We start from the raw sequence: 22,473 nt of genomic DNA, 5'->3' as shown, positions 1-22,473 counted from the left end.
TGCTATGGAAACATCAAAAATGTTATCTAGACTGAGCATGCCCTATACCTGGACTGAAGGGCTCCTGGAGGAGCAGGCAGGTTCTGTGGTTTGCCCCAAATACATGTGGGTATTCATGGCACAATACCCACAGTCCTGGCTCTGACAGAATACTAAACTGTGTTATTCATTCAGATGAGAAGCATGGTGTTCACTTCATATCTCTCATGAATGAGACACAACTTTGGCTGTGTCCACGCCTAATTATAAAAAAATAGCAGCTTATGGTGCTTTTCACCCCTGATCTGGATGAGCTGTTGTATTACAATATTAATTTTGTTGTTAAAAATAGCCTTTTCAGGCAAACATACTGATGATTTGGTATCTGTACAATGAACACTTCTTAACATGAGATCAATAAAATTATTTTCTCTACCTCCAGATCAGAAAACCAAACCAAAGAAGCACCCTCACTTATGCTATCAAGCAAATACACAAATGTTGGAGATTTACCATTACCTCTTAAATTTTACCAAAAAAAGTATTAGCTTGACTGCCTGCTCCTCAAACCCTGGTGATTTAATTTGCTGCTCTATTTACATTTGCCTTTGTAAACCAAAATGTATATTCACAGTACATAGCAAATTTCAAATTTTAACAGCTTTTTTCCCAGTACATTTAAAGCCGTGAGCAATGTACAGTAACTGCTGAAAGAGTATTAGGCTGTGTACTGTTCTCCTAGACTCCATCTGCCCCAGTAAACCCACTCTAATGTTTGATGCCGTATTATTTTGTCAATGCAGTTATGTGTCAGTAACTGCATTAAAACCTTTTGCTTAAACACTCAGTGACACTACACTTCTATAACTATCTACTTACCATGTGTGTTGTCAGAACAAAACTTTTTGTAGTAATACATAAATTTTTAAAATGTTGTCAAACTACCACAAGTTTTACACTCGGAAAAAAGAGTACTGGACTACAAAGCAAGGGACATCACTTTTCCAGCAGCATTTTTAATGGGGACTATTTTAGTCTTCAGTGCTGGGGAACGACAGGCTGTAGCATTTTTTCAAGTTCAGAATAGAAAATAACCATACTTGCAAGAATTCAATTACTCTGCATTAAAGCTGCCATGGGGTTACTGTACATTTATATCAGAAAGTCAGTAAATTATTTTTCTATAAATTAGTCTCTCAAAGATGACTTTTTTCCCCTTTCTGTTCTGAATGCCAAACTCCTGACTGCTTCTCCACTACAGGGACTTCATATCTGGATAGCCGACATCTGTAAAAACATTTCTAATGAAAACACTACTAATACAACCCCCTGGAGAAACAAATGAAATGAGATCTAAGCATGCAGCCGCCTTTCTACAGCTCTGTCTTTAACAATAGTGAGGCTAGTGCTTCCCATCCAAGCCTTGACACAGGTCATGATCATTTAGGCACAGTAGTAGCAAAATAAATAATTGTGTAAATATGTAATAACCGGTATAAATACTCCAGTAGCACTTAGAAGATATGATAAAGGCCTTCTGTTTTTAGCTGTGCATTAAGGTTTATCTCAGTGGATGGAAGGGAGAAGCATTTGAACTGCAATGAAGGAGAACTGCAGACTGAATACTTGAAAGCTCAGTGCCAGATATAACAATGTTTCTTTTCCACAACAGCAATTCAGAAAGCGTATTAGTGTTAGAAGTGTTGGATCACTGCTGAAATATTATAGAAACAGTGCTTAGATATTCACTCCAAAATAAAAAAATACTATAAAGATCATTAATGTAACTATACACTTAAATAATTCAGATTCAAAGCAGAACTGCACAATTTCTAAATAATTGGACATTCTTTTCGCAGATATATGTATAAACATTCCACTGCTTTATTATGCAAATAAGAATTTAGACCCAATTTTTCTGTGAAACAATCAGCAGGGGAAAAAGATCTATTTGTTTGAAAGATTTCCAGACTTAGCAAATGCTCCATATCAATCAAACACTAGATCCAGGCTTCCAGCCCTACATTTAAACCTGTAGTAAGTAATTTGAGGCAACAGCAAGTCCTCACCACTGGAAGAAAAATTACCACATAAAGACACAGGGAGGGATCATCTACCTGAAGATCATAATGGAAAAACAACAGTGCTTCTAAATGCCCTAATTTCAAAGTGGACCAGTGCTTTTGCTAGACTAGACTGTACAAGTACAGGCGATAATCAAAGTTTCCTTATGCAAGGTCAACTCCAAGTTCTGGGCTCAAATCCTAAGGCAGATGAAGCTGGAACTGATCAGACACAGAACTGAGACCCCTGCCATCTGGGTTCACAGAAACATATCAGCAAGGGTACATGGTTTTAAATAATTCCTTCAGCTTCCCTAGTGAAACCTGGGTGCAATAAAATCAATAGCACTTTGCCAGAATTCCAGGAGGGTCTAGCAGTTGGTTCTCTTCCCACCACATTTTCTCGGGGCTATGGAACCAAGACTGAACCTGTAAACACAAGTCTCACTTCCAACAGCCTTTACTTATTGGGTAATTAAAATGGGCTTCTTATTCCATGCATCTGTTTGAAACGGCATATCTCATGCAATAAAGAGAGATTAAGATACAAATTTTGAGACATTTCTGATTTTAATAAGTGGTATTTGGTGTTTCCACTGAGTAACTCTAAGCTCTAAAATGGCTTTGAGGTAACAAAAAGGCAAATGGAACTCAACATAATTTTCTTTGAAAGACAGTAATAATGAGCTCATGTCTGCTATACATATCTACTACAAACATATAATTTTGCTTCTGGACTAGTTCAGGCTGAAGCAGAGACAAATTGTGCTGGAAAAAATTAAATTAAAACATGCAGCTTAGATTATTCATAATTTCCTCATTCTAATACAAACAATGAACACTAAGAGTAATTATTATAAAACAAAATATAGTCTATGTAAGTTGTTTTAATAATCACAAAATTTATGCTTTGCACCTTGTAAGCTGTGATCTTTCAAGTGGCTAAATGGACCCAAAATAGCTTAAATGAAGAAGCTTATAAACGTTTTTAAAAACAAGCATTCCATGTTTCATTTTACCCAGCACTTTGATTTGCAAGAACAAAAACCCAGGTTTCTTTTTAAACCATAAAGCAACATGATTGTAATTTTTTTGCATGCCACAGAAGAGATTCAATTTAAAAATTAATTATTAAAAAAATAGAAAAGTGACAATTAACTTTCATTAACAAGTTTATTATTTTACAGATTCAAGCACTAAAGACTGTCATATGACTGAAAATAGTAAACAAAATTTGCTCAAATTCATAGTTAAAAGATCAATGCAAAGTCTTTAATATTTTAATTTAATTTTATTTCATAAAATAATACACCTGAAAAGTCATAAAACACCACTTCAAAAAGCAACCAGTAATGAAAATTTAGTCAACACTGTCTTTGCAATATTTAAGTCTCAGGCACCCTCCAGTGTCTAGAGAAGAAATTACACAAGTGAGCAAGCATTTGAAGAAAAAAAGCCATGAACAAGTTTTCCTGTCAAGATAGAAGCCAACTGCATCATTTATAATAATTGCATATAACCCTGCATCAGTGATATCACACTGCACAACATAAAAAGTATTGAGAAATTGCATTTCATGGATTTCCATGGGACTTCAGAGGGTGGTCTCTTCTTTGCTAGTGGAGAGGCATCTCCAAGCACACTACTTAGAAAAATACATTTACAACAGCATTTCTTACGAAGTTTGGTATTGATAAGTATTCAAGTATTCCTCAGGGAATATGATCTCAATGTTTATACAGCTTGTTTATAACTTTTCTAAGGAATCTAAATGAATAGTTCATTTAGCAGGACCTACACTCATAGTAAGGAGGAGGACAAACAATGCATGGAGAGCTAAACCCAGATACAAATACCCCTCCTCCCACTTTTTAATTAATGCCACACAAAACAGGAAGGTTGCATGTATACAAGCCTCTCCATGAAAGTTCACTGAGTTTATGCAAAAAACCTAAACCACTATTTTTTCCATTGGTATCTTTGTTCATTCTAATCATAAGATGGTTTTTGCACTTGACATTCAAATGGAAACAGTTGTGCCTACAGGACAGAGAAGAATGCTTATTGAATGGACAGTGTTGTAAGTGACTGTTACTAGGTAGATCCACACAAAACTAACAGAAATGGAATGAAAACTGGAAAACAAAAGTTTTTCAATTATGATTATGGACAAACTAACATTAATTATGGATTTCTCCCTTGCATGCTGTTTGTACTTCCACAATCAAACAAAAACTTTACATACAATTTAAGTGGTAATGAGTTAACATGTTTTGAAACACATATTTCATAACTTGAAAGTGGTTACATCCTGATTAAAGAAAACATCTTAGAGAAGATCTTGTTTTATGTTCGTGCTCAGAATTGTGGCTTCAGGTATCTTCCCTCATTAGGGACTGATATAAGAATGCATGTATACTTCTGAATAAGCTCTTCACCCTCCTGGGTGTATAGCCTTACCAGACATGTGCAAAACTGCTAGGGCAACCCTGGGCAATCAGGCTCCTTAATGACTGATTCAGCTTCAGTCTCTTAAGGTTTGATTTTTCCCCCTCACACTCAAAATCTTGTCTCTTATTTATTACATACCTTAGTTATGTCAGCTGCAGTCAGAGAAGCAAAAGTTTATTATTTGTCATTTAGTAAAGAACTAACACTCAGTCAGTGCTTCAGTTCAGTTCAGAATTAAGAGTTTCGTCAGAGAAAACAGCTGACGTCATTTTGCCCTAGTATAGCTGAAGAGATATTTTTAAAAATTGAATGAAATCATAACAACATGGACTAAAAACCTCTTAGAATTAGTATTAAAAATATTACAAATAGACCTAATCAGGGTGATCCAAAAAGAGGTAGGAAATATTTAAGAAGAGGGTATACAAGATAAATATATTTACACACACACAATTATATATATACATATGAGTATAAAAACATTAACAAACAGTCATTGCCCCCATAAAACTTACAGCTGTGCTTAACTTGACATGTTGCAAGTATTTACATTGACTTCAAAGAGAGCTGACCATAATGTGCAAAACAAAGCACGATGTTACATATTTCACAAAGTACTATAGGCTTATAAAAGTCATTCTATTCAGATTTTGGCTCCTTCTAAAACTTTTTGCATGCTTTTAAATAGTGATGTTCCTTTTTGCAATAGCTTCTCTGATTTGACGATCAAGTTCACTTACAATATGGTCTTCATGATTATAGACTCCTGTCCTCAGTAGGGTATCCCTCTCCTCTATCAGACGAGAGAGGTAATCATCTGTATTCTCATTTATTTTTCTACAATGAAGACTATCCACTCTGCCAGAAGAATTATCTCTAGCATCCTGCAATTTCTTTCTCTCCTCTTCTTGTTGTTTTAGCCTGATATAGATAAAACAGAAATAATTAGAGAATATTAATCCTCATTTTGATTATCTTTGTATTTAGTCTTTAGTTAATCTACTGAACTACAAAGTAAAACAAAGAAATCTGTGGAAGGCAAAAAAATTATTCTATCTCTGGGAAAAATAACTACAACTAAAAAGAAATGTAATACTTAAAAATTAACAAAAGCTTCTGTATGTGCATATGTAACTATACTTGCTATCAAGGTTTCTGCTTGGTAATGTAATCTGTACTCAAATTAAAAGGGTTCAACATACAAAACTAGTGCAAGACAGCTTTTGGAGCACAACATTAGATAAATTTAAAATTTTATGTATTCAAAATCAGAATAAAATAAGACTTGTTCTTTTCTTAACACAGCAGCTATGCTTAGAACTTATGATTTAAAACAGACAAAAAGCTTGGTGCTGTGCATCTGTGACCTTAACAAAAAATAAACTACATGGTGTTAAACATGGATTTTTCTACACTGCTGTAGTGTTGCATTTTACAAATATGCAATCTTTACCTAAGGGACACTAAACCATGTTCTTTCACTGAACTGACAGCAAATTATAATCTTGATTTAACTGAATCTTCTCCTGTTTTGAGACTCACAGCAAGGAAATAGAAGGAAAGGCAACAGTCGGGGAGGAATCTTATAAATACTTCTTATACCTGTTAAGTTCATTTCTGATATCCTCCAGCTCTTGACGGTCTGTTTTCCCCAGCTCTTTTTCTTCTGCTGCCAAATAGCGCAACCTCATGTGCTCGAGCTCTTGTTGCTGCTTTTTAAGGTGAGCCATTGCATTCTCTTGTTCACGCTGTACGGGAAAGGGTGAAGATATAACTCAGTTGACTACACCATTACATCTAAAAGTGCTAATTATAGAGCAGAACTTTAGGAATGAAGTCATTTACATCTCCAGGAGTTTTAGAAATGTAGGAGTTAACAAAACATCTTAGTTAATGATATCTATAATGCAGTAAGACCACTGACTATCATCATCACAGTAAACCTGTCCAGGTTGGATCAACTGCAGCCTAGAGATATCTGCCCATTAACATAACAGCAAAACTATTAACAAATTCTCTTACTAACTCTAGCTTAAGTTGGTAGACACAAAACTTGCACTTCTGGAACTGCTCAAGCTACTGAGATTTGTTCCTTCACTATATGGTATATGAAATTTTTTTTTAGAAAATAAAAGCTAAATAGCTGCAGGAAACTTCCATCATCAGCCCCATAGTGACTAGTATCAAAGCTTTAAGAACTGCTTTTTGAAATTACAACTTGTGGTTAAAAAATAAGCCTTGGAGACAAATTTCTGGCAAGGGGTCCTTTCGCAATTGTATAGTACCGTGTCAAATGTTAGGTAACTTACTTTGTGGTTTTAATGAAATCAGTCTATCCATTCTAAAAGTTTGCTTGGCTCTAATTTTTAAGCTCTATTCAGATACTAAAAAAACGAAGGCTTGAATCCACTTCATGACATTAAAGTGGTTTAGTAAACATGGTCCTCTCTTCATTATTTTTTCTCCCTGTCATTTTCCATATGACCTTGTGCACTAACTGTGCAGTCAGTCTTACACCCAGAATAAGACAGAAGACCTCTGGCAGTTACAAAATAAGATGGGAGTGACACAAACATCCTGGATCTAGGCATATTGTGAAGTGCAAGTTTATCTTTGCAATTCTGACATTGCTTTCATCTGGAGTGTTTCATTATTAATATAATCCATATTATATTTATTATGCAGGTTAAGAAAAGGTGATTTCTTTGCTTGATATGTGTAAGCACATTATTTCCACAGTCAACCTCATATTATTTGAAAGATTTTTAATAAGGTAGTTTCCTGAATTCCAGCTGCCAGCATTTTAAACACTCCCTGCTGATGATCAATAGTGGGCAAGAAGATCTGAATTTCAAAAGGAATTGGTATTAAAAATGGCTTCAACTGTTAATGTGACTAGACAACACAACAGAGAAGTACTCAACAAGAAATCAACCCTAAAGAATGTAAAAACTTAGTTTTTATACTAAATTCAATACACCAGCCAGCCAAATAAAATGTTAAAACTTCAGTGAGACAGGTTATAAATCTTGAAGAACATCTTGCTAAAGAGATACATACTAATAAAAAACCAGAAGCAGGAATCCTGCCAGAGTCTGCAGCTGATAGATGACTGAAGCATAGAAAAAGCACTTGGTGAAGATAAGGCCATAGTCCTTCCTTCTCCATCAAGAATTCATTGCAGGAGGATATTCCCATGTGAGAGAGATCCTTTTTTATGTGAGAAAGGGTTGAAGAATGCTGTAACAAAACCTATTCTGCCTTGGGCTGAGAATAATCCACAAATACATACAGTATATATATGCATTTGTAGATTAAACAAGGAACAGGTTACTACAGACTGCTGGTTTTTAAAATTTTCAAGAGTTATAAGGAAATCTAAACAAAAAGTTGTGACACTGACTGGAGGATAGTCTTAATCCATCACCAACACTGGTGTTTACACCACAGGAATAACTATTTTTCCATTTTTTATTTTATTCTTTATTTAAATAGAGGCCTTAGAAATATCCAGAAAGTACCAGCAGAACTTAACTTCCATAGCGGCCAAACTGGTTGAAACCATAACTAAACCCAAACCTAACAGGTCATAGGGGTATACCAGGAAGAATTAATCTAGCTTTTCTATAAAAGTCACTCTTCCCACCAGTCTTAAAAAACCCAACCAAACACCACACTAAAGAAACCTGCTACCAAACACACAACTAAGCAGTCACAGCAAAAAGCCCTCTCAGCTGACTCAGGGTTTACAACACCAGAGAAAGAACAGCAATTGATCATCTCCACAACAGCAAAAAGGCCAAAGTGGAATTCCACAAGAATCTACCCTTCAACATATTCATTAATGAGGAAATCACTATGGAAGTTTGCTTCTGTTACAATGAAATTCAGCAGGGAAAAAGTGGATGTGTAAAGAGTGGGATACTATGGAGTTAAAAATGAAAAGGAAGCAGTTTGAAAAGGAAACAGATAAATAAAGAATACATTCACTTAAGTCCATTAAAGACAATAGCCGGAATGCACCTGCTGGCTCACAATGTACTTAACTGACTGAGGGCTGCTGGAGGCTATTGAGTTATCCAAGCTGCTTTTCTAGATCTCGTGCACCTACTGCAGGCCTCTGTACGGACCAGACTGACATTTCATATCCTTTCAGCTAGCTGGGTCTTTCTCACCCAATGAAAAGTATGGCTGAAACTTGAAATTAGGCATGCCTCAAACTAGAGACATAATTCAAGTTGTTGAAAGAATGGAAGTTAATCACTTAAGCAATATGCTTGAGCACACAAGGAGCTTCTTGACCACAGAAAGTTTTGAAATAAGATAGATATATGTGCTTGAAAAAAAAAATCCCTACATATAAAGCAGTACTGTTGAAGTATTTGATGCAAGAGGCAGAGAGTGGGTATTACTCCAAGTCTGTAAAATTGGTGTATCTCTATAATTCTGTGAGAAAATTAATTTTGAAGGTACATTGTGCAAAAATTGACCAAAACCAAAATACTAGAAAAGTGATGCAAAACAGAGTAGCACTTGTTACTAGGACAGCAATGCTTTCACATAAACACAAACCATCACAATGCTGTGACTACACTGAGTAGGAGCCTTCTAATCCAGTCCTTCAGTTTGTGAAGTATATTACTCTGATCTATGAGGGAAAATTTTGAAAGTGCTCTTCCACCTGCACTGCAGAAGAAAAGCATAACTGCAGCAGCCTGTGGGACCACAGGTTTCATGACATCCTGATGTGCTACTATTTGAGGCAGGGAAGTTCAATGATCTATACGTTTCTGCTGCCCAGCAACATGCTCACAATGGCAACCTGAGAGCAAAAAACGCATTTTAGACTAGCTTAAAGAAGTGGTATATAGACGAAGTACATATTCTTAATGTTAATAGAACAATGTCTATTTTAAACTGTCTCTATCAGACCACAAAGAGGACACACTACTCCCAATGCTTTCATATTCATCAGAGCATTATTTAAAATATTGGTCCTTTATGCCCTCACTGAACAAATTCATTTGAGAAACATAACTTTTAAATAAATATCTTTAATAATGTTTAATTAAACCAAGAAAGAGACAACAGAGCATAATGAAGAAGCCAAGGAGAGAGGAAGGAAAAGTGAGCCTTTTCTGCAGAATCATTTGTTCAGTTCCTGTTCCTTTTGATATTTTTCTCTGGAGAAAAATTCTATCAAAAAACCCAACAAACACAAAATCAACCAAAACCAGCATCACTAGTGAGTATACTCTTTGCTAGGGATAATGGTCCTAGATTTGTAGGGAAGCAAGATTAAATATAGTGCGTGCTAAATTCTTTTTTACTCAATAAAGGAGAGAAACACCTTTATCAGTACATTTTGTCTCCAAGCTAATATTGGGTAGGAATTCCTTTCAGATAAATGTGATTTCATATCTAATTTGATTACTAATAAAATTGTGATGTAAATATGGCAAATATTTGGCACTTAGTTATTTGGCGTGTAAAGGGAAAAAGTCCAGATTAATTGAAGTCACTGAAAGTCAAGAATTTTAGAGATGTGCCATGTTATGGCCATGAATAGCAACATTTAAGCCCAAACATATTAAATTAAAAATCTAAAAATCAACATTTTCTGTAGCAAGATTTTCCTACCATTCAGTTCATGACAGTCCAGCTTGGAAAACAGACACTAAAACAAGTGAGAAGGGATTCTTTCATGATTGATCCTGTGTGTAATTTACATTACACACTTCATATTCTGTGCTTTTCAAATGTCTTTCCCAACATTAGTCTTTGACTCCTTTAAAAAGTCTGTCATAACAATTTGTAGGGTGCATAACAGAAAACTTGTTCTATGTATACCATTCTTAGCAGAGCACGAGAAGCCCATTTCCTAATAATCCATCAATACAAGAAGATGGCAAAGGATTTACAACAGTTTGATAAGAAGGGAGGCATGCTCACTTTAAATTAATTTATATACAATTCTGTTATGATCTATTGGGAGACCATAAAAAGACTGTATCTTGTTATAGTGAGAGAGAAGGAAGGATTTTTTACACATATCAGTGATGAAACTGGTGTCACTTTATCTTTAATACTCAGGTATTAAATCCACTTTTTCCATGACAATGTAAAAAACCACTGAGCAACAAGCATTCTTCTTTTTTAAATAGGGAAGGAACAGAGCTCTACTGTATGGCAGGACTTGAAAAATAGCAGAATTTATTGTGAGATGTTTCAAAGCAAAAATTCAATTAATAAAACACTTCTGCACATTTACTATATGCATAAAATTAAGTCCAACATTTCTAAATCCCTTTGTTGAAACAACAATTTTCATTTTATTCTGTGTATACTGAAAAATTGAGTTATTGTTGAATACTCGGTATTCTTCAAGTGTACTTCAGTGCACACAAGTGCATACATGCTGCATGCTGAAAACTCTCAGTCAAGACTTTCTGGCTAACTTTCCAAATTTCACTCCTATAATATATCCTAAAATAAGGAATATTTCAGATTTCTTCCCAACTGCTTATTCTATACAGTCAGGCTATTTCAAATCTCAATAAGAAGTACTACTATTTTTGTTCCTAACCTTTTGTATTTTTAAATTGTACCTAAGGGAACACTCCAGAATCATCAGCTGCTAGACACTAAAGGCAACTTTATGAACAGAATAGAAAACCCACCAGAAACTCAGAACACTTGGAAATATATTATACTTACACCATCACCCAATCATCAGCCATTATCCCACAGTAAGGCAGCAAGAGATTAATCAAGAATATCATATGTAAGAACACCAAGAATTATCTCCGTAATATGTATTAGTTGGTGTAGTCACCTTCTCCTGCACTACTTTCTCAGCATTTCTAATCCTCCTACTCCTCTTGTTCCTTTTTCTTCAGCTCCTCACCCATCTCCTTAAATTATACTTATCAACAATATTCCTTATTAATTTCACATTTTTCCATTTTCCTCCACAAACAAAATAAATCCATACCAAACAAGTCTGCATTCTAGTTATCAGATAACATACTTGAAGGTTTTACTAATTTTCTTCACCAGTTTTCATCTCTAATGTAGTGCTTGAGGAATGCAATACTGTTTTAAAATCTTGTATGGTGGAAATCTCAATTACGTTTTGAAACTTATGATACTACAGAAATATCAGCATTTAACAAAAATTACTGATAATAAAAAACCATCAAAATTTGAATTATAATCAGATCATTAAAGAATCCCTGTATGCCACCAGGTGCTTTAGTTAAGAGGATCTTCAATCAAGGAAGCACAATCTTTATTTTGCCATAGCTGCCTATAAATCCAAAAGGGAGATGTAAACATACATACACTAGACTAAACAATGGCTAAATAGCAGCCACTATTCACTCTCCCACTCATACATACCATGCAAGTCTGTGGGAAAAACTTACGATTGAAGCTAAGGAACTCAAGTAAAGTTTTCTGAAAATAACCCAGAGCTGACAAGTCAGTAGGAGGGCCTGGATGGTTTCAAGACACAGTTTTTAACCAAGATTTAGACTTTCAACTGTGGGGTTTTTTTGTGTGTGTGTGCCTTTTTATTTTTTTTACCGAAGATTTACATCCTAACCTTGGCTAAATTACTTATAAATTAATCAAATTAATTACTGAGTGGATAAGCAAGATACTGGACAAGACAGAATGAATTGTCAGCCAGCTAATATGGTCTATGCTGTTTTAAACAAATACCTCAGTCCTGGTTCTAACAGGTCTGTAGGACAAACACATTAGAAAACTTATAAAAATACTTCTTCTGGAACAGTGGATGCATGCACATTTTGAGATTTTGGCAATTTAGAGTAAATCTAACTGAGATAATCAACTTCTGAAAATGACATTTCTGCCAATTTTCATTCTTGTCTTGATAAAATGTTTCTTACACCCAGACAGGTACTAAATTTGATATCTAAGTTCTGTGTAAACATGGATGCAATTTCATGTAAATAGTGATGATTCCTCTGAGAAATAATGTTCACCTAAAAAAAAAAATAGGAAATCTCATTTGTGTAGTACTTAGGTCACCCAATCACCAAACATTGAAAGAGTTTTTGAAATCTCCAGAAATGTTAACATTTACCTGGGTGCACAGATTATGTAGTTAATTTGATGACATTTTTGTCTCCCTAAAAGTTGAACAGGGCTATAACAAATGAAGCATGAATACAGACTTCTACTGAGTAAAAGAGAAAAGATAAGTAAGCTGGGTGAAGTCTATTGTCACTCAATTTTACAAACTAATTTAAATTTAACTAACTTCTGTATTCTCTAAGTACAGGTAAATATGATGTATGTGTGCCTTTGTACTTCAATAAAACTGGCACTGTGTTTAGCATTCGAAGTCCCATGGAGAAACTTAGATCATATTCTATTAACATATCATACTTTAAGTTATGTGCAGTGTCTCTTATATTCTGCAAAATACAAAACTATCCCAGATGTGTGCTAAACTAGTTCCAAAGTAAAAGAAAACTTTATAATTAAGGAAACATTGACTTTTATGGTTGCAAATCAGAAGAGCATTTTACTAAATGCTTAGCTTGTAGATTATGCTTCTTTAATTCACAAATTGACTGCACCAGGTCACCTTTAAGTAATGGAAATCTCTGTTTAAACATTTTTTTGGCAATGGGCACAAAGCATTAGATCTCATTTCCAAGACTTACCAGCTGGGTTTTGTCATTAACATTTATTAACAATCTAAGATACGGCTTTCAGCGTCTAATCCTCACTACACAAATGTTTTGTGTAGTTCTCTAGAGAGCTTTGGTGTGACAAATTACTGGCACAGATTACAGCCCTGTGGCTATTCACCAGAGGCAACACAAAATTAACATGGTACCAATCCAATTCAAACAAGAAATTGGTCAGACTATGCACAATTGCACAAATCATCTGAACTAAAGCAAACCTAGAATTCCTTAAGCTACAGTTTCCAAATTTATATTTAAAACACAGCAAGTTTTTTTTAAATCAGATTTGCTTCAACTTTTATTTGGCTCTTTAAAGCCACTTAGTCTATTGATAAAGGTTTTAAGTATAGATGAAGCACAGGGAGTATAAAAACCACAAGAAACTGCATTTGAAAGGGTTTGTTCTGCTGTAGAAGTTTTAGGTAGCATAATCCACTGCACATGCCAACTTATTTCATGGTTCAGACTTTCATCAAGAGGTTCAGTTGAAACCATCAACACATATTAATGAAATCAGTTCACCAGGTCTTTGGTGATGAAATTTGTAACAAGAACCTGATAGTGATACACATGAGTGTTAGTGTGGCAAATGACAATCTTTGCTTTTAATCTATGGGAAATTTTAAAACATGCAAGAAAAAACAGGCTGGATATTTCATGACTGCTGAAGAAATCTTAATCAGAGGGATAAGGTTTATATTCTTCCTATCCCCTTCTCAAGCACAGATGTTTCACAAATTGTATATGACTCCTTTTATCACTCAGCAAAAGAGGTACAATTTGAAGACTGCAAATGAAGGTTAGTTTTGACTTACTAACTAAAAATCATAGCGGTGTGCATTGACTCTCTTCAAACATAAATACAGACTAAAGAAGCACTATAAAATAGAAGAACACAGGCTTAACTTCTTATTCTCCAAAACCTGATTATTCTCTCAGTAGAAATGAAGCAGGTACCATAATCCTTAAGAAAACCCAACACTGTTCCTTCAAGTTGGAAGTAAGTATGAATACAGGCAATAAAAACCTTTTACTAAATGCGAATACTAAAGGTCTGTGCTCATGTCAAGGTTTGTTCATGAATGGATTGGGATTAATGATCTACTAATTTGTTTGTCAGGGCCAATGGAAATGCTAGCCATTCTTATGCACATAGTTTAGCTAATATTTACTGGAATTCATGAAAGACAGATGATGACAAAACAGAACATGTAATACAGATTCAATCAGGATGAAACTGCTACTACTGCACATTTAAACAGAGTAATTTCAAGTCAAAAGTATATAACTGTATCTATATAGATGTCCACAGACACATAAGAGCTCTGTTAAAACCTAGAAGTAAAATAGTATATTACATTAGCATGAGGTTAGAATTTCCAAAAGCAGAGAAAAATTTCACATCCAGTGTACGTTAAGTTTTCTTCATTTTATGCATTCATCAAAACTTAAACCTTAGTTCTAAAAGTGAAAATTTGTTTCTCATCTTTACCCTTCATTCATTATACAAATAAAATACAAAACAGTTCTTATGTAACTGTCCGAGATGGTTGGGATTGCAGCAAAATATTTTCCTGGAAGAGCTGATGCAGAATTATTTGGAATTAAAGTAAACCTTTTATTTTTCTAATCGCGTCTGCTTTTAAATAGTTCAGCCTTCTTTGCAGGTCTGAGCCTTGGTCTTTCCTGAGTTCAAAGTCAAACACAAGCTAGTTTTGCTGTTCTCATTTTGGTTAAAAGCACAGCTGAGAGTTTTACTTTGCAAAAACAAACACTAATAACATGAAAACAGTAGTTAACAGTAATCCCAGCAGCTTCCAACATGACAATAACTCGGTTGTCCCATATGAACAATGAAAACCTGCATACCTGTTTTAACCTTGCAAGTTCTTTCAAAGCCCTTGTCCATTGTTGTTTGTAGTGAAGCTTTGACTTGGTAGCTGACTCTAACTTTCTTTCAAGTTCAACCTAAAAGCAATTAAAATCATATCAGCTGAAGTAATAACAGCAGTAACAATCACTGAAAGATGTATATATACAAAGGGTCTGGTTTAAGAAAAGTGTTTATGTAGCATAATATACAACATCATCTAAAGCTGTTATACACTATAACATAAATATTATGGCACAAGAACATTTTCTTGTTTAAAATATAACCTTATTTTTATTGGACGGCCGTCTATACAAAGAAAAAGATTAGTTTTTAGCACTAAATCTACTGATGCAACCTTAAATTTAAGATTCTCAGATCAGCCATCCCCTCATCCTTTTTTGATTCAAAGTAAGATTATAAACACTAACTTAATGAAAATGCTGATGGATAAACCCCACTCAAAAAGGTACATAGATTTTTTTTTTTTAGTTTGCTGATGGAAGATATGGCCTACATTATTTTCTCTAAAATCTCTGCATGTAGTGTGAACCTATGATATTACCAACTAAATATATCTTTCAAAGTTTTTACTGCTAAAAAAATAATTTGTTTATCTGTGCAAAAGATTTTGTATTAAAAGACAAATGAAAATACTTATAAGCACAATTAAAAATTAAGTATTTTTCACACCTCTGAGGAAGTACTTCTTTTGAATCTGACAAAAAATTATTTTCATTAAGTGTGTGAAGATCTTAAAGAACCGAATTGTTTAGTTCATCTAACAAAAAGACAAAATCTAAAAATATTTAATGTAAGAGCTTAAAAAGTCTGTAGAAGCACAAAAATATTTTCCATCAGTTGCTTGCATTATTACAAGTTATTAAAGCACAGAGCAACATACAGACTGAATACAGACAGGCCACATTAGTGACTATATTTTGTGCCAAGAAGCCTGGCCGTTTTTTTTTTCAGCTTATTTCACCAACAATTTTACTCAAATCTCATAATAACTCTGAGCATTAAATGACCATATCTGTGGTTTTAATTAAATTCTCTACTGTGGGAATATATGGCTTTCTAGCAAATCAACTTATGACAGCAATTCCATTTTATTGATAAATGACACAACCTCTTTGCAGAAATACTTAATTATGAAAAGGCAAATAATGGAAAACCAGTTTAAATTGATCCTCAAGAAAATCATCTTTCTTCAGTTTTTTAAACAGAATGTTCAGAGACTCCATCATAAATCATTATTCAAATATATAGGTTTGGTTTTTTCCTGTGTTGGAGGCTAACATTACTGCTTCCTCTACAGAAATAAGGCAATTGCTGATGTTATTTGTGTCTGAATATTTAAACCCTGGTGAAATTACTGGAAAAAGTAAACCAAAATGGAAAAATTAACACTTCCTCACACAGTCGTGTTCTACATCCCTCTTATCAGTGAACACACCATTGCGACAATTTTTAAGTACTAGAAAAATCCAACATACCTTTTCTAAAGTGAGAAGATTTATTTCTGATTGTAGCTGGATTTCTGGTTTGCTACTTTGCTGTTCTTTGTATTGCTGGAACTCCTTCTCTAAAGTCTTATGCTTATTTTCTGCTTCAAAAAGCTACATTAAAGAAACCAAAATGCAAGTTAGCAGAAAAGCCCATTCACAGACAAATAATTAGATGACAGAATTTAAGTTACCTCTTAGTCCTTGGAACCAACATTTTACTGTCAATTATCTGATATAAAACAGACACTGAAAGTTACACATTCATAATTAATGATTTCTTGATGATGGCACACAGCAATGTTTTAATAGGAAGAGTTTTAAGAAGGATCTTTGCCCAGTACTGGAAAGAAAAAAACAAGTCTGTCCTCATAAACATAATATCAAGATTTATGCACATTTTTGTTCACATTTCTAAAACAACTTGCAGAAGAAATACAGAAAGCATAATACTAAGATTTACACATCTTTTGAAGAAAGCCAGTGTTATCTATTATATGAAATTTTATTACTTACTCAATTTCACAGCATAACTTTTTTAGGAATGTCTGCGAAAGGAAACGACTAATAATTTGTACAGCCAAATGATTTAGAAGAAAGCCTAAAGTAGAAAGGCTTCAGTGACTAATGACTTAATGCTGAGTACCTCTGCCCTCACAGTGTATTTCCACAGTTTCAAGAAGAATTTTATAAAGAGAGTGCTTTGCTTTTTACATACAATGGGTAATTTGAAAAATTATGCCAATACACAATTACTTGCTACAGAGAAAGTAATGAAGTCAAATGTTTAACAGCATTTTTTATAGTATATTAAAAATACTAAGAACTTTTTGTGAGATTTTCTACTTCTGTTAGCTATTACTCAACTATAAATACCTTAATACACCTGATGGAACTGAAGTATTCCACAGTAGAAAATGATCCCATGTGCTAATCTTGTATTTATGTCCAACTAGATAATGCAAGTATTTACATGAATTCTATCCCACAGTTTAAATACTGGGTGAAAATGCTTTAGAGAACTCATTTCTGTTTCAAAGCTAACAATTTCTACTAGTACAATAATAGTTTAATTCTTTGGATCTTCTAATTGGGTCAGCTTTATTTTTCTCCCAGATTTCTGCTTTTTGCATTTATAATTGTTACAGAATGGATATAAGAAAGCAAAGATATTTCCTAGGGAGTGATACAAAAACAGAGTTTGCTGTCATTCTTTTTCACACAGAACTACAATAACCTATTGAACTTAACAAACGATACTGCTGTTTAACACCTTTCATTTTTACCTATTTATTTTTAAAACAGACAGAGACATAATGCCAAAGACAATAACCAATTTCTTTAGCTATTAGAAATATCAGCTCTCTCTGGAACTTCTAAAACAATATTTAATTTCTTGTTTTGTTCTGGAAACACACTCAAAAATTGAGTATCTTATGAGAACTCAAAACTATGGACATGAAGAAACTATAAAAATCCCACAAATAAAGCACAACTTCCTTATTCAGAAAGATGAACCTCAAGGTGGACGCTTCAAGATCTCCTCTTGTACATAGTGGGGCTTACCTCAAAACAGGTTGAATTCCAGAGATCTCTAAGTGTCTAAGTGTGGAAATTATGGAAATTATTCCATATCTTTAAAAGATATGGAATAAGACTACTTATACCAGAACATTTAACATGCAGTAAAAAACCCAAAAAAGTCACACAGACAAAAAATTCCACATCCAAAAAGGTCTTAAAAGAAGAAACTCATCTGGTAGCAACAGAAACTTTCTGCTTGTGCAAATTACAAAGAGCAGGGCCCTAGAGTGAAACTCCAAAGTAAGCAAATAAAGCCTCACCCCCAACAAAGCAAAAGAAAAAAGCCTGTCTCATGCTCAATATGTGGCAACAACCATCACATATTGAAGCATAGCAGGAACAGCACAGAGGAAGACAGCCAGGATGCTCCGGAAAAAAATGGCCTTAGTACAAAACAAGAGAAAACACTGTGGGGTTTGTGTTTGGAAGAGAAACAGTACAACGGCCACCTATGTAATCAGGAACAGTATGTTGCACAGGCACTAAAGGCGCCTTCATAATTAGTAAGAAATGTTCTTAAAAGTAATAAAAAGAAGTTTTTAAATACAAAAGACATAATTAAATTTCAGAACTCACTGCCATAGGATGTTGCAATACTAAATAGTTTTTTAAAAGAATCATATGAGATCATGAAGAAAACTTTCATTGATGGCTACTGAGTTTGAAACTGATTCTGGCAAAGAGTACATATACCCCTTAATGGTATTGCTGGATATACCAAAACTGCAGTTTTTTCAGAGTCTCACTACCTTTTTTCTTATCATCTAAATCCAGCCATTGCTGCACCACAATACTGAGCTAAGTGGTCTTTGGTCTGTTCTGAATAGGAAAAATAAAGTGATTGTGATTTTACTTTATTTAGATTCTATTTTATTTAGAAAAGGCCTGTTGAAGCTAAACATGGTCAGTGGGAGCTGAAAGAATGAATAATTAGGAATACTAGCTGGTGGCATTTGGCCATTTGAACAAGAGCTACTGGCAGCTGCCAACAACACAAAATGCAAAAATGATCCGCTTATCACTTTGAATAGGACTGCATTCTGCAGTTTCTTCATCCCGATTCAGTGAGTGCTCTGAAGTAGAATAGTCAAAATAACTATCTTCAAGGTTAGCAACATTTTTGTATTAGCTACATTTTTAAAAAGTTCCCTGTACTGTGGTTGACATATGCTAACGAATAAAGATGTATGTTGAGAACAGGATTTATTACAGAACTCAAAAACTCACCAAAATCTATTAGAACTCTTCCTATGTACAAAAATATGGCTTTGGCTGATACAGTTTTTCGAACAGTGAAAGTTAATATTGGATTATCACTATCACATATTAGACACAAAAAACAAAGCAAGTAATTAATCTACATAAACAAAATACTTTTCAGAACACTTAGGCATTTGTAAGATTTAATCTACTTAATAACAAATTATGTGTCTAATGCTATAACAGCTAAAAAAAATAAGTACTAACTTTTACAGTTTACTTTAACAGTCAGAAAAAATGTCTAGACTATCCTTGTTGTTAGTGCCAAAGTTAGCTTACAGGACAACACAACATGGTCTAAATTTTCTGTTTAGAAAGTACTACTCTCAGAATAGAAGACTGCAATAACAAGAGAGTTCCCCCTTCCGTCCCAATAAGGATAACTGAAATAGTCTTTTGCAATAGAAGAATAAAACTAACTGCATGGTCAAACTACTTAGATGTTAATCACCAATAATTAAGTTACTGAAATGTACACTGCTGTTCAGGCTCTTCATGTAATGTCATTCTTTTTCTCACAGAACTACAATAATATATTGAACTTGAACAAAAGATACTGCTGTTTAACACCTTTCATTTTTACCTATTTATTTTTAAAACAGACAGAGACATAATGCCAAAGACAATAACTGATTTCTTTAGCTATTAATGTAACGTAAGCTTTTAAATGAAACTTTATTTTCAACGTTGAAAAAATAATCACAAGCACCACAGTGCAAACTGGCCATACAACTGAGCAAGACTGACACAGATGGATCTCAGCACAGAAATCCCAAATTTAAATAAAATGTTTGTTACAAAGTTGCCCGAATACAATTGCCTCCAAACAACTACTGAACTTGGTATTCTTAGAAAAATGTTTACATTTATTGTGTCCATACCTGCTGATGTAAGCGAAGCTTGTCTTCTTCCAGTTGTTTGATTTTTGACCTTTCTAGCTCTAGCTGGTGTGCACATTCCTCCCTGGCTCGACGCACAGAATCCTGAAGCACCTGCAGATTTCGTTCATGCTCTGCCTGCAGCTCCTTCTTTACTCTTTGAAGCTTAAAAGGAGACACATATTTACATTAATCCATAGGAGTGAGAGCTTCACTTGAAAAGTCTTACAACTGTTACTGCTATTCATGACAGAAAAATGGTTATTAATTTTTGAAATTAAACAATAAAATTGTTCAACTGTTCATTATATATGTTCTTATTGAATTTCAGTTTAACTACCAATCTGCCAATTATTGTATTTGGGCTACAAATATACTCTTGCTTTACTACTGTAAAAACAAAGCTCTCAGGAGCTCCTCTGTACAATCTAAATGATTCTACACGATTGCTCAAGGCAGGTTTCACTTCCACCTTCCTACTACAATGTGAAAAGCTAAATATTCCAATTCACTGCAGAGAGTGTGAAAGTCACAGCTACAGCCAAAAAGTCTTTAGGTCAGTGAGACTGCACTGTTCAAACTGAGCATATTGAGATAATTTCTCATCAAGATAAAACAGAAGAACAATCCTTGACACGTTTGAACTTTCTAGAAAGATGCTACTGTCCCAGATGACTGCTAGCTGAATAGAAACTTCTCCCATGTCCTGTTTCTCAAACTGTAATTTGCTAACTGAACACTACATTATTTTGACCAGATGTTTTTTGAATCCACTGATTTTTATCATCTCTAGCTCTCAGGTCAGAATCTTACTAAACTTTGAGAAAGTTTTTAGAAAAATCTACATAAGATTCAAAATAACTACTTCTACTAAGACTGAAATGCACTTGGCCAAACGTGAGCACGAGATTTTGTTGCACAGATGCTGACATCAAAACATTATTTACAGCACAAACTGCATCTTGAGGTACAGACAGCCTGGGTACTGAACAAAACACTGGCTCAGCCAGTGAATTTCTGTGTTGGGAATTATCAATTTTGTTACAAGCACAGAAGGCATGAGTAGGCTAGAAAAATTAATCTGAGTTACAAAGAGGAAAGAAAGTTTAGCTGTTTGCACAGCTAAAACACCACAGTATTTTACCTACGTAATTTTGAGTTTGTTCTGAAATACAAGAACAGGCAGTTTATTTTCTCTTTCCATATGACTAGCAACCCTGAAGTGACACACACTTTGCCAGATTGGGTGTGTTAGTACAGTGGTAGTTACTGGTTTCTCCTGCATCCTCTTTCACCCTGTCACTATTGGAAAAAAATAAACAGAAGTAGGAACTCTGCAAACGTTGGAAAACAAAACCTAAAGTTTCTCCCAGATCTTCTTGTCACCTTCTCCTATTTCAACAAACAATCTAGCAATTACTTTTTGAAGTGAGGCACTCTTGTGTATGTGTACAACAGTCACCTGACAGTGCTAAACTTAAAACAGAGATATGCTAATGTTACACAAATGTCTGCACTGACATTAATTCTGTCAAGAATAGAAGGTTTACAGTTCTGTAATCCTAGCAACCCATTTAAAAGTTCACTGAATTTCTATTTCATCAAAAAAAGCGTAGCTGTAACAAAACTTGGGCTTAATTGCTAGGGTTCCTCTACACATCACTATGAACGTGTCTAGTTAGTATCTTACACACAAAGCACAGTTGTCACTATGTGAAAACCCAAACCTCATAGAAGTAGCTAATGCAATTACATTGTTTAACACAACCAATTTTTACCTCTGATTCAGCGTTAAAAAGCTGTCTCTCTCGCTTATCCAGATCTCTCAGGGTTTTCTGAAGCTGTCCTTCCAAAACATTATATTCTGCTACCTAAACAAGGGAGGGAAAAGGTATAAAATATTGATAGATTTTATTTAGAAATTTCCATATAAAACAAGTATCTAGCTCTTAAGAACTTGCAATGGGGTACGTACTTCTAACTCATAGGCCATAGAAGGGCTTTTTGACCAGGCAAGTAAAATGCAATCAAACAGCTCCCATATACAGCAAAACTAATCTAAGGAAATTTCTAACAAATATTCTATGATTAAAGGCTACTTTGAATTCTTTTGCACTGTTGTAGAGTAGCTGCATGCATATCCATAGCTGCAAA

The 22,473-nt window shown here is 34.3% G+C and overlaps 1 protein-coding gene across 2 annotated transcripts in view; it reads right to left on the bottom strand.

The window, feature by feature from the left end:
- Positions 1-3,202: 3,202 nt before the first annotated feature.
- CEP120 (centrosomal protein 120) overlaps positions 3,203-22,473 on the bottom strand; it is a 37,064-nt gene continuing 17,793 nt past the window's right edge. The window contains exons 16-21 of one of the 2 annotated variants that reach the window (XM_026794443.2): positions 22,098-22,190; positions 20,323-20,484; positions 16,589-16,711; positions 15,089-15,187; positions 6,096-6,241; positions 3,203-5,414 (exon numbers count right to left, since the gene is read on the bottom strand). In XM_026794443.2, coding sequence (XP_026650244.1) covers positions 5,174-5,414; positions 6,096-6,241; positions 15,089-15,187; positions 16,589-16,711; positions 20,323-20,484; positions 22,098-22,190 — 864 coding nt within the window. In that variant the 3' untranslated portion in view covers positions 3,203-5,173. The remainder of the gene's footprint in view (positions 5,415-6,095; positions 6,242-15,088; positions 15,188-16,588; positions 16,712-20,322; positions 20,485-22,097; positions 22,191-22,473) is intronic. The other variant, XM_014268119.3, reaches the window with a different exon arrangement.

This window comes from Zonotrichia albicollis, chromosome Z (genome assembly GCF_047830755.1).
Source record: "Zonotrichia albicollis isolate bZonAlb1 chromosome Z, bZonAlb1.hap1, whole genome shotgun sequence".
NCBI classification, from domain to species: Eukaryota; Metazoa; Chordata; class Aves; order Passeriformes; family Passerellidae; genus Zonotrichia; species Zonotrichia albicollis.
This window is presented reverse-complemented; position numbering and strand designations above follow the sequence as displayed.